Source organism: Mesocricetus auratus, unplaced genomic scaffold, assembly GCF_017639785.1.
Source record: "Mesocricetus auratus isolate SY011 unplaced genomic scaffold, BCM_Maur_2.0 Super-Scaffold_100041, whole genome shotgun sequence".
Taxonomy (NCBI): domain Eukaryota; kingdom Metazoa; phylum Chordata; class Mammalia; order Rodentia; family Cricetidae; genus Mesocricetus; species Mesocricetus auratus.
In genome coordinates, this window is record NW_024429218.1 from 4247233 (window position 1) to 4261556 (window position 14324).

Sequence of the window (14324 nt, forward strand, 5' to 3'; positions counted from 1 at the left end):
TGTTCCCACTGACATGCTTGCAAGCTCATTTCTAAGCAGCCGTTCCTTCAACAGCCCTGCCATCATTTTTTCATATGTACTAGCTCAATACTAAAGCTAAGTGGATTTAATTAGACGTAAAGATTGTGCGGTTGTCGTGAACCAATGATTGAAAATAAAAGTGGAATTTCCTGAATCAACTGCATTTTGTTTGACAAGAATAAGTCATCTTGCTTGTCATTCCCTCGAGCATGTCTTCCTCCGCCAAACACACATTCACTATGTGTTAGCTACCCACGGAAAAGGGCAGCTTAGGACACGCCCCTTTCCTCTGACCATCATCCCATCGCTAAGGCAGACGTTAGGGCCTTGCAGCTTCCTGGCACTGTCCGTTCCATGAGCACCGTCCTTCACTCATTCCTGCCCTGCCGCTCGGGAAGTGCACGGTGCTCTCGGGAGCACCATGCACGGTGCTCTCGGCCATCCTACCACTAAACTCAAGACTCCATCCCATCAGAGGCCATCCACACTCAGGCTCTCCATCATCTTAACACAACTTGCTCTTTTGCCCACTGAGCTGAAATTACTTCGGCATTTGCTGTAATGTGTTTCTTTTCTCCGTATGCTTCACATAGTAGGGCGTCATTTATCTTGTCCGACTATGTGTCCACTGGCACTTCCCAAAGACACTAGGTTGCATTTAGAGAAGCCACAGTTCCAAACTTGTTCCTTACTCAAATTTTACAGGTATAGTGAAGTGGGAGTTGTTTTTATTCGAAAAGGCAAATTTCTCCACTGTGTCAATACAATCTGCTCTACAGACAGGAAACATGAATGGACCAGACTCAGTCTGTTAGCAGACTGACAATCGTATGTCCACAACCTGTGATGGGGCAATACACAACATGCTCTCCTCTCACTGAGATGTTGCCCGTGGGGCTAAGCAAATAATACACAGTGTCAACAGGCATTCCGTCTCACCACCCTGTCCAAAAGACACAGTGAGGCAACTGTCCAGCCTGGCCCCCAGGTGTGGTTCCCGGGACTGGGGACACACAGCTCCAAGGGCAATGCACAGTGCCCACAGCACCGAGGGAAAGCTGAGAGAGGAAAGAACACTCACTTGGTTAGGTGCTTCACCAAGATATCCAACATCTCCTTATTCTTCTCTGGCAGTTTGTGTACCAAGAAATGGATGGCATTAACACGGGACTCGGGGCTGCCACTTTCTGTTTTAAAAAGGGAAAGGGAAAATGGTGAATAGAGTACTTAGAATCAAACACATTACTCGTAACTGGAAATTCTAACAGCCTGCCTGCTCAGGATCTGAGAAGAGAGGGTGTTCCTTTCCCAGTGCATGCCTTCCCTGGTTGGCGTTAACAACCTCTCCCCTGTCCAACATCCCTCTAGTCAGCTCACAGTTCTGTCCAGCGTTTGGCAACCCACCAGGAAACACAAGTCCATTAACAGCAACAGGAGCCTCTTGGCTACAGGGTCAAATGAGTATCCCCAAAATACATGCTCAAGTTGCATCATTTAGGTGCCTCGGAAAGGGATAGTTCTAAACCGAGCCCATGGTGTCTTTTGATGCTGTACAGTAACAAGTGGGAGCAAGTGCACAAAGGAAAAAATGTGCACTTACTATACCAACAGGAAGCACACAAGCCACGCAGAACCCTGCAAGAAAGTGCTATGTTGAGTCAAGGCACACGCAGAAGGAAGTTCAGGGTAGGGGGTCCCTACAATAGGTACTTCTGGAAGAGTCCGGTGAGGCATGGCAGGGAGGGCTACTACCACTGGCACTCTCACTTCTGAGGGCTCGGTCCCTGGGGGATGCAAGAGTGGAACTTGAGAGCACATAGCTCCTTTGCGTTGATTATCAGTCCACGAAGAGCAAAGTGGAGTTTGTGACTAGGAACTGGATAGCCGGGCAGGACACAGACGGTTCCAAATATCAAATACCAGAAACAAAAGAAATGCTTAATACAGAGGCTTTATATAAAAGTTTACAGATGCCAACTAAGATAACTGTATGGGGGCTGGAGAGATGCTCAGTGGTTAAGAGCATTGGCTGCTCTTCCAAAGAACCTCGATTCAAATCCCAGCACCCACATGGCAGCTCACAACTATCTGTAACTCCTGTTCCAGGGGACCCAATGCCTCACACAGACACAGATGCAAGCAAAACACCAATGTTCATAAAATGCAAGTAATTTTTTAAAAAAGATGACTGTATAATGTAAGATTGTTAATAAGAACATAATTTCAAGTCATTGCTTTGATTTTTAAATAACAAAATAAAAGCAGAAATTGAAGAAGCAGTCATAGGCTCCACACTCAACAGGAATTTAGAGCTCTCAAGGCTTTGCAATGAAGGACTACTAGCCCAGGAGTCTACCCTGATTCTAGCAAGCAGCTGCCCTCAATAGAAATCTAGTTTGATATTTCAGGACTCATCACCTAGATACAAGCCGAAGAGATAGGTTTCCCACCTCCTAGAGATGATACTCTTCACTTCAGCAATGACCAGCATTTGAAACCTGTCTGAGAAAAGAGGAGAGCCTTCCACGTCATGTCTCAAGTCCCTCTTCCTAGAAACCTCCTGCGGTCCATTAAACATCCCCCCCCTTCTCTCTCTCACACACACTCTTTTCCTGTGTCTGCTTTTTTTCAGCTTGTCGACTTCCATCATTCTGACATCAAATCTTTCAACTAATAGGCATTTCCACAAGGTAACATAGTCCTCCCCACCCAAAACTCTTGCTAAGATACACTATTTTCTGTTATTGATGCTATGGCAGTTTGCTATATTTTCATTGATATTAGCTGACGACAAATAAAAAGCATATCATTTTGTCTATGGCACTTAATTAAGCATACAATAAATTCCTGTAACGTGCCAGAGACTTAAGTTTGCTGTGACAGAAAAATACAGGATTGGGGAACCACAGATCAGCACCTATCACACTTCCGTGTCTATCTGCTTATGATGTCATTAACAGCCGGGGCTGCAGATACGAGCAAGCTTATGAGAGCTTAAAAATCACTCAGGCAGACTGTTCAGTATTTTAATACGCAAATGGTATGTGTCAATAGTATTATAATGTAAGAAAGTTACCAGCAGTAACCTTCCAAGCAGTTCCTAGGGGACACACCAGCTTCAGTCATCACATAAAACAGTACTGCAGTCCTGTGGTCCTCACCTACTATAAAATGAGCATGCCTGGTTATGAGAAGCAGGCAATATTACATACTCAATCCCTGTAATGTCCACATTTCTGCATCCTTCCTTGTGTGTATTTTTCCAGCAAGAATGGAATGGAATGCTCTGGTTATGCAAATACCAAGCACTGGATCCTACATTGCTTTTCATCAGAAATGGCTGTGGTTACTCAGTAACCACAAGTAACCTGACTACAGAAAGCAAAAACACAACACAGCATTCTAGTTTGAACAACAGGTGGGAGGCAGGTTCTCAAGCCCCAACACCAGGCAGGCAGCCAGGATTAAGCTGTCTATCTCATGCTAAGGCCAGTGTGAGTCAAACCCCGCAGGATGGGTCCATGCTCACCACCGACATGCCAAGGACTCTAAGGCTATAGAGCATGGATGCCTTCATTCTCAAGGGCAACTGGCTTGACAGGGGAAGGTCTCCAGGTAGATGCTACCAGCTTTGCATGGGTTGACACAATCCTTTGAAGTATCGCACAGACCGATTCAAGACATTTGTAGCTTATGGATTTCTTTTCCTAAAAGTACAGTATAGTTTCTCATGGATAGGTGCTTTTAGTTCTTTTAGTAAACCTCATGAATACAGTTAACAGCTTAAGGCTTTCAAATTGCTGAAATCGAAAAATGTTTCCAATGTGTTAAGTACTGAACAGTTGAGTTTCTCTTTTACAATAAGAAAGAAAAAGGGAGTAGGAGTTGTCATTGATCCCAGAAGGAAAAGGACTCAAGTCAAGCATTCTCTGGTGAGATTAAAACCACGTGGTAATACTTAGATTAATAGGAATGGGTTAATAATTAAGACAGAGCTAGCCAATAAGAATCCCAAGCCAACTGTCAACAGCTTTATAACTACTATGGTGTCTGAGTGTTCATTTGGGGCTGACACGGCAGTGGGCCCAGGCTGGCAGGAAGATTGCTCGTAACAAAATGGTGCCCAGAATTGGGGCACAAATTTCCACTTAAAACCTGACAAAAGCTTAAAAAGGGATTTTAGAAGCAGAAGAACACAGGAAAGAACGGCTTCTTGGTAGCAGCATTTTCCTGGATGGTCTCTGTTTTGCTAGAGACAAGCAGACGCTCACAGCTGCTTTAAGGTAGGTTTCCTGACTCAGCAAAGCTCTTACCAAGCTATCAAGTGTTGTGAATAAAGGAAAAAAGAAATAGAGTAGCTGGGTAGGGTGATGCATGCCTTTAATCCCATCACATGGGAGGCAGAGGCACGCAAATCTCTGTGATTTCAAGGCCAGCCTAATGTACAGAGTGAATTCCAGGAAATGCAAAAATAAACAGAGAACCCCTGTCTCATAAAATGAAAAGAAAAAAAATAAAGAGTAGTAAAAAAGGCATGGAAAGATGGAAAGTATACAGAGAGTCTGGATACTACATGCTATTGTGTTGTCTTTGAATTATTTAATTGCTGGGGAAGGAGCAACAACTGCTAAAAGATATTTGATTATAAATCCTGCTGGATTATTCGAACCTATGTATTTTAAAAATGCTTTGACTTCAAAATTTAAGTCTAAGGACAGGTTACTTTGGAAAAGAGGCTTTTTGTTTGTTTGTTTGTTTGTTTGTGTCCACAGAAAATGAAAAGGTGCAGATTCCTTCCAGATTAATATGGTTTGATCAAGCAAGACCCCCTGAAGCAGTGGCCCAGGTGATCCCACATCTACAACAGCTGTGACGATGCAGCCTTGCAGACTATTACAACAAGGACTTGGCCAGGTTTCTGTGTTTTCTAGGATCCCCCAAACAGCAGGAAACAGTTTAGAGAGAATGACACCCACATTTCCAAATATTGTTTAAAAATGTTTGTTTTCATTTAAATAGGGCTGATTAAAAATGGTTAATGATCACAGTCAATCTTCTTTTAAAGAAAAAAGGGGGATATGATATAGACATGAATACTTTGCATTGGTATAGATTTTCATGTATTGATACAAATTTAAGACCAATTTTGTTATATGTATATTTCTCCTCTTGTATTATGTTTATACAGAGCTTTTAAAATGTAATGCATAATTAAATACAGATTATATATAGTCACCTATAATAGTCAAACTTATACCTAGGTTAGTTAGGTTTTCTAGATACACAGATATATTTGAGAAGGATAGGTATTCTTCAAACCTTTCGAAGACCTACAGAATATGGCATTTAAAATGGTTTAGGGTTTTTCTTGACAGTGAGATACAACTGCTCCTGGCAACACCAATTACATCTGAGAGGAAGATGGACACCGAAGAAACTTGTTAATGGAGTTTGCCTTTGACATGGCAAGACTAGCTATTTGGGCAAGAAACCACTCTTGCCTGGACTGTTTGACTGTTGCTGTATAAAATGGATATGCAGGACCCACAGGAAAGTGACTGCTGAACTTGCAAAACAAAATGGCCAGTCTCAGGGTCCCTGCTTCATGGAAGAATCTTCCAGACATTCTGCAGGACACAGAGAAAAATGACTGACAGACTGCAGGTACAAGTGGACAGTTTAAAGTTTCCTGCTCTGCTGAGAAGTCTGCCAGACACACTGTGAAGAGGCAGAGTGATAGGTGGGAGTAGGAGACAAGGAGGATTCTGGGAAGCATAGGCAGAGTAGGAGTCATCATGTGATCCCAGGAGGAGAGGATGAGAATCAGGTGTTCTCTGGTATGATTAAGACTATGCAGAAATACTTAGATTAATAGAAATGGGTTAATAATTAAGACAGAGCTAGCCAATAAGAAGCCCAAGCCACCGGCCAATAGCTTCATGACTGAAAAAAACAAACAAACACAAAGATACACATTTTGTTATAAGAACACAGAATCAAATTCTTTGTATTATCAACTTGAAAAGCTCACATTCTCAACAGAAAATGACAGGAAAGAAAATTAAGGCAGCCAGGAGAAGCCTTCAGACCCCTCAGTGAAGGGGAGAGCACATTATCAATATCACAGAACACACAGCAACCACCACACAGTGGAAAAGAGTCAAAGATTAGCTCCCATGCCAGTGTGTGGGGTCATTTTAATCGTCAGCTACTCACAGACATCGCAAAACAAGGTAAGCTGTGCTGTTCTCAATGGGAAATGATAATTAAACCACAATCCCAGGTCACCAATATTCAAAAGGAGAGTAATTTTGGCCATCTGATTTCTGTAACTGCATTCAAAATTTCTAAATACATATGCAAAATGCAAGGCCCTGTCCCAGGAGGCATCAAGTGTAGAGGAAGGTAACTCACAGAAAAGAAGAGGAGAAATCCAGCTCTGCCCTAAACACATACTGAACCCCTCAGAAAACCCATTTAACAAGTGCAGCTTTCCTTGTTAAACTAGAGTAGCGTGGGTCCCCTCCAACTGCAACTGCACATAGGTCCAAACGTCCATAGGTATGAGTCCATGCCAGTAACTACAGGAGCCGCAGGGTTCATTTACATAGCCTTGTTATTCAAATCAGTATGAAAACTATTACAGCAAGGCCACGAGGTCAGGAAAACAAAACACTGGGTATGGACCCAACAGGTGACACACACAGTTTAATAGACCAGCGAATCCCACCATCTCAGGCTTCCTTACCTCCTGATGGGTAGCAACTTCCTCATCTGATACAAGACATTTGGCATTAGATTCTGAACACTCCACTGCTAGTCCCACATGGCAATAATTCTTGTGACACTAACTTTAGTGATGTAAAACCTCATTCCATAATCACTCTGTCTTTCTCCAGAATGCAAAGATGGAAACTAGCACGCTTCAGCTTTTCCAGGCTATATGACGAACAGCTCCAAACTGTCCTCCAAGTAAATCTAATTTCTTTCTTGTTGGACCAAAATATGTCACAGGGAAGAAATCAAACTACTAAGCATTTAGTTGTGTTTTTGCCAAGACAACTTTCCCCACTTCCTTGGCCATACAAATTCTCTTTTTTGGAATAAATCTGAACACAAGTGTATCTGGCCTTTCCCAAAGGATTCCTTTCTGTGTGTCATGTAACGCTGCCAGCCCAGTGAACTCTTTCTGAAACAAATTAGGAATCTTACACAGTCTGGAGCCGTGCCCGCACAAGAAGGTAACAACCAAAGCCGTATTCGGGCAGCAGTGGTATAGGACCCAATAGGATTGCTGTAAGTTTTTCAACAAATTAAACTATGAAATTTACCCAGGAGGTGTGGGCACAATTTCAGCTACGGTCAATGAGCCTATGAAAACAAACACTGCAGAGTCCAGCCAGCGGAGGGAAGTTTTAATTTTAAGTAAGGGTTTCTACAACCTGTCAACCTCAGTTTCCTAGACCCTGAGCTCCCTGGCATCGGTACCCTTCAGAAGAATGGTTAGCAGCATGAACAAGAGCAGAGCTGTCTGACAGAAACATGCCCAGTTCTGCCGACCCCAGCTACACTCTCATCACACTGCAGACACAAAGTACTCATGGGTATAGGAGTCAGAAAATACCTCACCTCAAATTAAAATTCACCCGTTCTTGGCCTTTTTCATTCAACATATATCATACACAATTCATTATCAAGTAGTTATCTCAGGATACTCCTCTGACTGTGTGGTCTATGTAGATGTCTTTACAAGTGAAACTGTCTCCAGTCTATCTGCCATTTCTCCAAGCTCCTACAGAGGTCCTGTGGTCTTCTGTTCATGCCAATACTAGGTATCCACAGTGTAATGAGAGTCTGATGCAGACAGAACTGGCCCCTGTAGCCAAAAATCTGCTGTGGCCTGACCCGACTAGCATCTACCAGAGTCAAAGTAACAACAGGCAATTGTTAATGCTCATGGGTGATCTGCTACCAAATCTTTTTGCTATCTTTTTATTTATTTTTATTTTTATGTGCATTGGTGTTTTGTCATGGGTGTTGGGTCCCCTAGAACCAGGATTACAGACAGTTGTGAGCCACCATGTGGGTGCTGGGAATTGAACCCTGGTCCTCTGGAAGAGCAGTCAGTGCTCTTAACCACTGAGCCATCTCTCCAGCCCTTGCTCAGTTTCTAAAGGAAGAAAAACATCCATCCTCTAAAGCGGTCTTTGCTTCTAACACAGATGGTAATACTATTGAGTTAAACTTTCATGTGGAAATTTTTTGTGTGCACACCATCAACCACAAATCTGAGTCTTTGTATATCCACATAATACTTACTGGCTGGAACAATGAAGTCTCTATGTAACTCATAGGTCATAAGAGGTTCTGGAAGACTCCTGGAGGGAAAAGAAAAACACAGTTTAATCACCAAACAATCCAAACAAGTCATCTCTGACTTACAACATTACATTAAACTGCGTGTGCATGTCTGCATTAACCTTTAAATAGCAAAAGACGTGGAAACACAACTGTTGATTCTCCTAGACACCGCCAACTAATAACCAGTCACAAATTCTTCTCAGGTCTAAGCACGCCATGTTTCATATCTCATCTCGAAAAGTACCTTTATAAACATCTCACTTTGCATATAAGAACTTCATATGCTGACATATTTAACTTATTGTATATAACCAAATATAAGCAGAGTTTTGAAAGGCATCAGTAAAATATTGATTCCAAAATAATACACATAAAATGCTAAGAAATGTAAAGCAAGCACCCTCCTCTTGATATTTCTATTGAAATAACTGGTATCAATTTTAATGCCTAAGCACATGCAGAATACTGGTTCTCAACCTGTGGGTCACGACCCTTTGGGTCACACAGCAGACATCCTGCAAGTCGGATATTTACACTATGATTCATTACAGTAGCAAAACTACAGCTATGAAGTAGCAACAAAAATGTTTAAGGTTGGGAGTCACCACAACATGAGGAACTGTATTAAAGGATCACAGCATTATGAATGTTGAAAAACACTGATTCAGAAGAAACATTTAACAAGAAAACTGATGGCTTTGTAATCTATGGCTGTGAAGCAGGGAGATAAACTCAAACTGATGACAATGTAAAAATATATACAGCATTTATTTTTGTTTTTGCAAACTGCATTATGCAAACAGTGGCATATTTTATCCTGTGAGTAGCTCGATGCTGAACTTCAGTCAATCCTGTTAAAACCTTTAACTCTGCCAGGCCAGGTTTGTTAACTGCATCAACCCCCAAGAACAAGGGTCAATCTGCAGAACTACTCTGAAGGGCAAAGAGCCATAAACCTGGGACTCAGAGCTCCCCTCTAAATGTTTAAAAACACAGTCAAATACACATGAGCACTCAAGCATCCGCACCCACGCATGTGCGCACACTTAAACATAGATGCAAAAGCTACAAATAATGCCGGGGATAAGGAAGGCTGCTCCACGCTGACGAAAGGGCTGACTCCTTGGGAGCAAAACAAGCATTCACTCATAGATCAAGCAGCAGAGCTTCCCAGACACAAGCAAAATCTGACAAGACTGCATGGGGTGGGCAAACGCACAGAACACGTGCAAAGAAAGTAAGTTAGGACACAGAATGTTTGAGTAAAACAACCCACCCCTTCCACCTAACTGCATGTCCTTTAATTAAATGACTAACCCAAAGCAATATACACAGACCCGGTAGATGGGCAGTTTGCTTTGCCAGAGAAACTATACGCTGGACTGTGAAACAGATCTCTGTCAACTGTACGAAGTTCAAGTCCTATGCAGTTCTCTGACTTCAACAAAAAGAGAGGCGCTGAGGAGGTGGGTCAGTGGGTAAGGTGTTTGTGACACAAACATGGGGTCCCAAGCGTGGGCCCCAGCAGCCATATCAGAGGCTGAGTGTGGTGCTACACACATATCATCTGTCTGGGAAGGCAGACACACAAACATCCTTCTAGAGCTTGCTGACCAACCAATCAATAAGCTCCAGGCTCAATGGAATACCCAGTCTCAAAAACCAAGGCAAAGCCACACTCCATCTAAGAGTCTACATGGTGGTGAATAAGTTCACACGTCAAGAAAATTCTGGACACTGAGGAAGTTCATACTGAAAGAACTATGAGGCGACAAGATAAATGTATTAGAATGACTAAAGTAAGAGAAGCTGACAATATTCAGAGGACACGGAGAGGGCAGGTCCTGTACACTACTGTTGAAGGAGTTCTTTCCCACCTGGTCCCACAGCTGATTAGTCCCAAATAAACACACAGAGACTTATATGAATTATAAACAAATGTTTGGCCAATGGCTCAGGCTTCCTATTGGCTAGCTCTCTCTTCACTTTTAACCCATTTGTATTAATCTAAGTATTTCCACATGCTCTCATCTTACTCAAGAATGCTCCAGCATGCTTGGCTACATAGTGACCCTTGGCAGCCTCTCTCCGCACCCAATTCTCCTCATCTGGTCGCCCCGCCTATACTTCCTGCCTGGCTACTGGCCAATCAGTGTTTTATTCGCCAACCAATAAGAGAAACATATATACAGAAGGACATTCCCCATCACACTATTGGTGAGGAATGCAAGGAAGTGCATCACATTTGGAAAAGCCCATCAGTTTCCAAAAAAGTTAAACATATACCTCCCACGTGGTCCAGGTGTTTGCCCACTACAATTTATCCAAAAGAAATGAAAACCTTTGTCTCAAAGATTTCTACAGACATTTAAGCAGCTTTATGCATAACAGCCAAGAGCTACAAGAGCTACAGACCACCCAAATGCACAGGAATAGATCAACGGATGCCAACATGCCACAACAATTACTCTAAGTCAAACTGATGTTTTCTGAAGTACATATTGAACACTTCCACTTATAAAGATCATAATAATGCAAATTAACACATAAAGACAGGAAGCAGATAAATGGTTACCTACTGATGAAGCCATGAAGGAGGAACCCAAAGGAGACTGGAAGGAGGTTTAGAAGGGTGATGGACAGGCTCCGTCCCTTGGTTATGGCGATGGTTTCACAGGAGTTTAAAGGTATCAGGCTTATGGGGATATACGCTATAAATATGTGCAGCTCACTCCAAATAATTACACTTCAAAAAAAAGCTGTGAACGGTACACATACCTCAATGTTTCTACTTAGAATAAAAATACAGGTGAGATTTATGAAGAAAAGCTACTCACAAAACAAAGCCATATTAAAAAATGTTTGAGGACAATGTTTGTTACACACAGCTTGGGTGCCAGTATGACCAGGCACACCAAGCGGCACTTGCCAACAACGACAACCATAGGCGAGAGAACGAGCTGCCTCGGCTCCTCCTCTCTGCCCTGTCCTTTCCCTTCCTAATTAAAGGAAACAGCACAGCCTCCACCAAGAGAACGACGGGCAAGGAGAGGTCAAGTCCCCGGCTCATGTCCAAGTCTGGACAAGCAGAAAGTCACGAGGGAAAGGAAGGGTTACCCATTTCCACAGAAGGAAAGCTCAGGTGCTGGGTCAAAAGGAAAGGAAAAAGAACACTGTGGAGAGCATTTCCCCTCCAGCAAGACTGAATCTGTGTTTAAATATCGTCTGCCAGCTACTTATATCACTGCCATATGTCTAGCTGGCAATGCTGCATATAAAAATAAGTAACATTAATGTTAGGGAAGCAGTAACAGAAATGACAAGTTCTCCATCCCAATTTTATTATACCGAGCCGCTACCTCCCTCAGCCTCCCACCCAACTGACGCCACCTCTCTTTGCCACCCGTTGGGATCTGTTGGAGGATATAAATCATAATATTTACTCAAGCTGATGTTTCCTTCCCTAAAAACCCATTCCAGTTTCCACACTTAAAAGAAGTTTCCTCCAGGTAAAGTTAACTTGACCAGGAACATCACAAACAGCTCATCTGTCACCTCCCAACGGGAAACTGACAATGAACACATCACTGGCAATCAAAATCACCAACTGCCTAGCTAAGGCGTCACCCAGAGGGCTGGGATTAGGCCTCTCAGACAGAGAAGTAAAACACTGCCCCAGGTCAGCAGAAAACGAAGGAGGCGCCCCATGTAGGTTCACTGCGCACTGTTTTCTTTTTCTAAGACACAGCCAGGCTACTCCCTCCTTTCTGACTCTGCCTGGTACCGGGACCAGTCCCTTCCTTTCTCAAGCTTTTCATGCAACAGTGACTGGCAATCTGCAAGGAGTATTCAAAGGCGAATGCTTAAGAGGGAAGAAACTCTGGGCTTCCTTCCTTCCCATGCCCTGGTGTTGTGAGTGACAGAGCTGGGATTTCCACTCTGGCCAGCCTGTAGGCTCCAGATCTCACGTCCTCTACCCATCCAACAGCAATGTCTCTCAGGTCAGAAGAAACAGACTTGCTTTGGCCACAACTCTGAAGGAATATGGAGGTAGGAAAAAAATCAAATAACGCAGCACAAGATCAGCAGTAATAAGGACCTAGCTTCAGAGGGCATCAAGACCCAAAAGGAAAGTGTGTGTGTGTGTGTGTGTGTGTGTGTGTGTGTGTGTGTGTGTGTGTATAAGAAGCCCCTTGTTCACCAAGTTAACTCCCCTACAGGGGAGAAGAAAGAAGCCCCGTGGAGCAGGAAGCAGGAAGCACCATTTACTACCAAGAGATCAATGTTTACTCTCAAGCTTTCCATTAACAACTGTCATTTCGGTCAATCTCTTTTTCTGCACTAAGTGTAGTATACCAAACAGTAAATGGATCCAAGGCCACCTGCCAGAGTGGAGCATACACAATCCATTCTATTTTTATCCCGTCCACTCTTTCCTTGGCCCACCTAATATAGGCTTTCTCCGCTCCAGCACTACCGCCATTTGTGATCAAATGCTTTAGAGAAAGTAGGGTTCTTGTTCTAAGAATTGTAGGTAAACAGCGCATCCCCAATCTCTACCAACCAGATGCCAGTAATGCCCCCTCCAGTAACTGTGACAACTCAGCAGTCAAGCTTACTGACTGCTTTTCCAGAAGACCCAGGTTCAGTTCCAGGACCTCATGACAGCTAAGAAGCCTCTGTAACCCCAGTGCCACAGGGATCCGATGCCCTTGTCTGGCCTCCGTGGGCACTGCATATACATGGTACATAGGCATACACATAAAATAAAAATAAATAAACCTCCAGAATGCACACGGGTAATATCAAATATCCTCTAGGTGGCCAAGCACCCCAGTTGAGACCACTGTTTGAATACCTCAATGACAGGACACTGCAATGAACACACATAAAATACCCATCTCTCCAGGGAACCTCCATGCACATCTAAACCAATCACGGTTGATGGCAATCTGATACTAAGGATGTATGTTTAGCTTTAGTTTTTTACTCCTGTAACAACAAAGAATGTAAGAAGGAAAACTATTTTTAAATGAAATGCTCAAAAGCTGATGACAAGACCTGAACCCTGTGCCAAATTTTTGTACGACTTAAAAACAAGACAAGCGGGCAGTGGCGGCCAGCTGCTGTGACACATCGGGAGGAGAGCATGGGTCACTTAAATAAAGTCGTGAAGTAAGACATAACCTGACCCCAGCAAAGATAACAGGCTTAACCATTTTACAGGAAATACGAAGATTAGAGAAGCATGCTGCACGGCACGGTGAGGGTATAAAGGGCCTCAGAAAATGATCAGGACTCTGTTTAAAAGTAACTGGGTTCATCAGCAGACACCATCACTGGTAAGGGTTGCACACATTAGGTCAGACTCAAAGCACACCAACCAAAGGATCATCAGCAGCATCTAGATCGTGAGCACGGACAGAGGGACACTCAATAGCACCGATGCCGTGACCTGTGACATACCAATGGCACTGATGCTGTCGCCATAATTATATTCTGATAACCCTGTTAAAAAGTCTTTGTTTTAAATATATATTCATTTAAGCATCTATTAGTACAGTAATAAAACTGTAAAGATCTTTCTAGTCCAAAGAAAAAGTGGCAGGGAAAAGACTGAATGAGGAAACAGGGAGCCACCGCCTCAAGCGGCACACTGAGCTGTGAGGATTCCTTGTACTCCCTCTCCAGGCCTCATAATTCGAAATGTCGTTTTAAAAACTACAAAGTAAAGCGTAATCTGATTCGCACATGCTCGTGGAAGCCAGAGTCATTTTACATGAAAACCACCCGCAGCTGTCTCAGCGGCCGACATGTGCCCTGCACTGGGCAAGCACGCCCACCTCTTGCCCCTTCTGCCACAGAAACATCAAACCTCCAAGAGCCATTGCAGAGATTTCAGCCGTCATCGGTATTCCCTATTGCTTCTCTTTAGTAAACCA

At 43.2% G+C, this 14324-nt stretch overlaps 1 protein-coding gene across 3 annotated transcripts in view; it reads right to left on the reverse strand.

The window, feature by feature from the left end:
* Nucleotides 1-14324, reverse strand: part of Arhgap10 (Rho GTPase activating protein 10) — a 252142-nt gene that overhangs the window by 81761 nt on the left and 156057 nt on the right. For 2 of the 3 annotated variants that reach the window (XM_040734823.1, XM_040734822.1), the window contains 2 exons: nt 8341-8399; nt 1103-1208 (listed from right to left, as the gene is read on the reverse strand). In XM_040734823.1, coding sequence (XP_040590757.1) covers nt 1103-1208; nt 8341-8399 — 165 coding nt within the window. Of the gene's footprint in view, nt 1-1102; nt 1209-8340; nt 8400-14324 lie in introns of those variants that run through there. The other variant, XR_005872780.1, reaches the window with a different exon arrangement.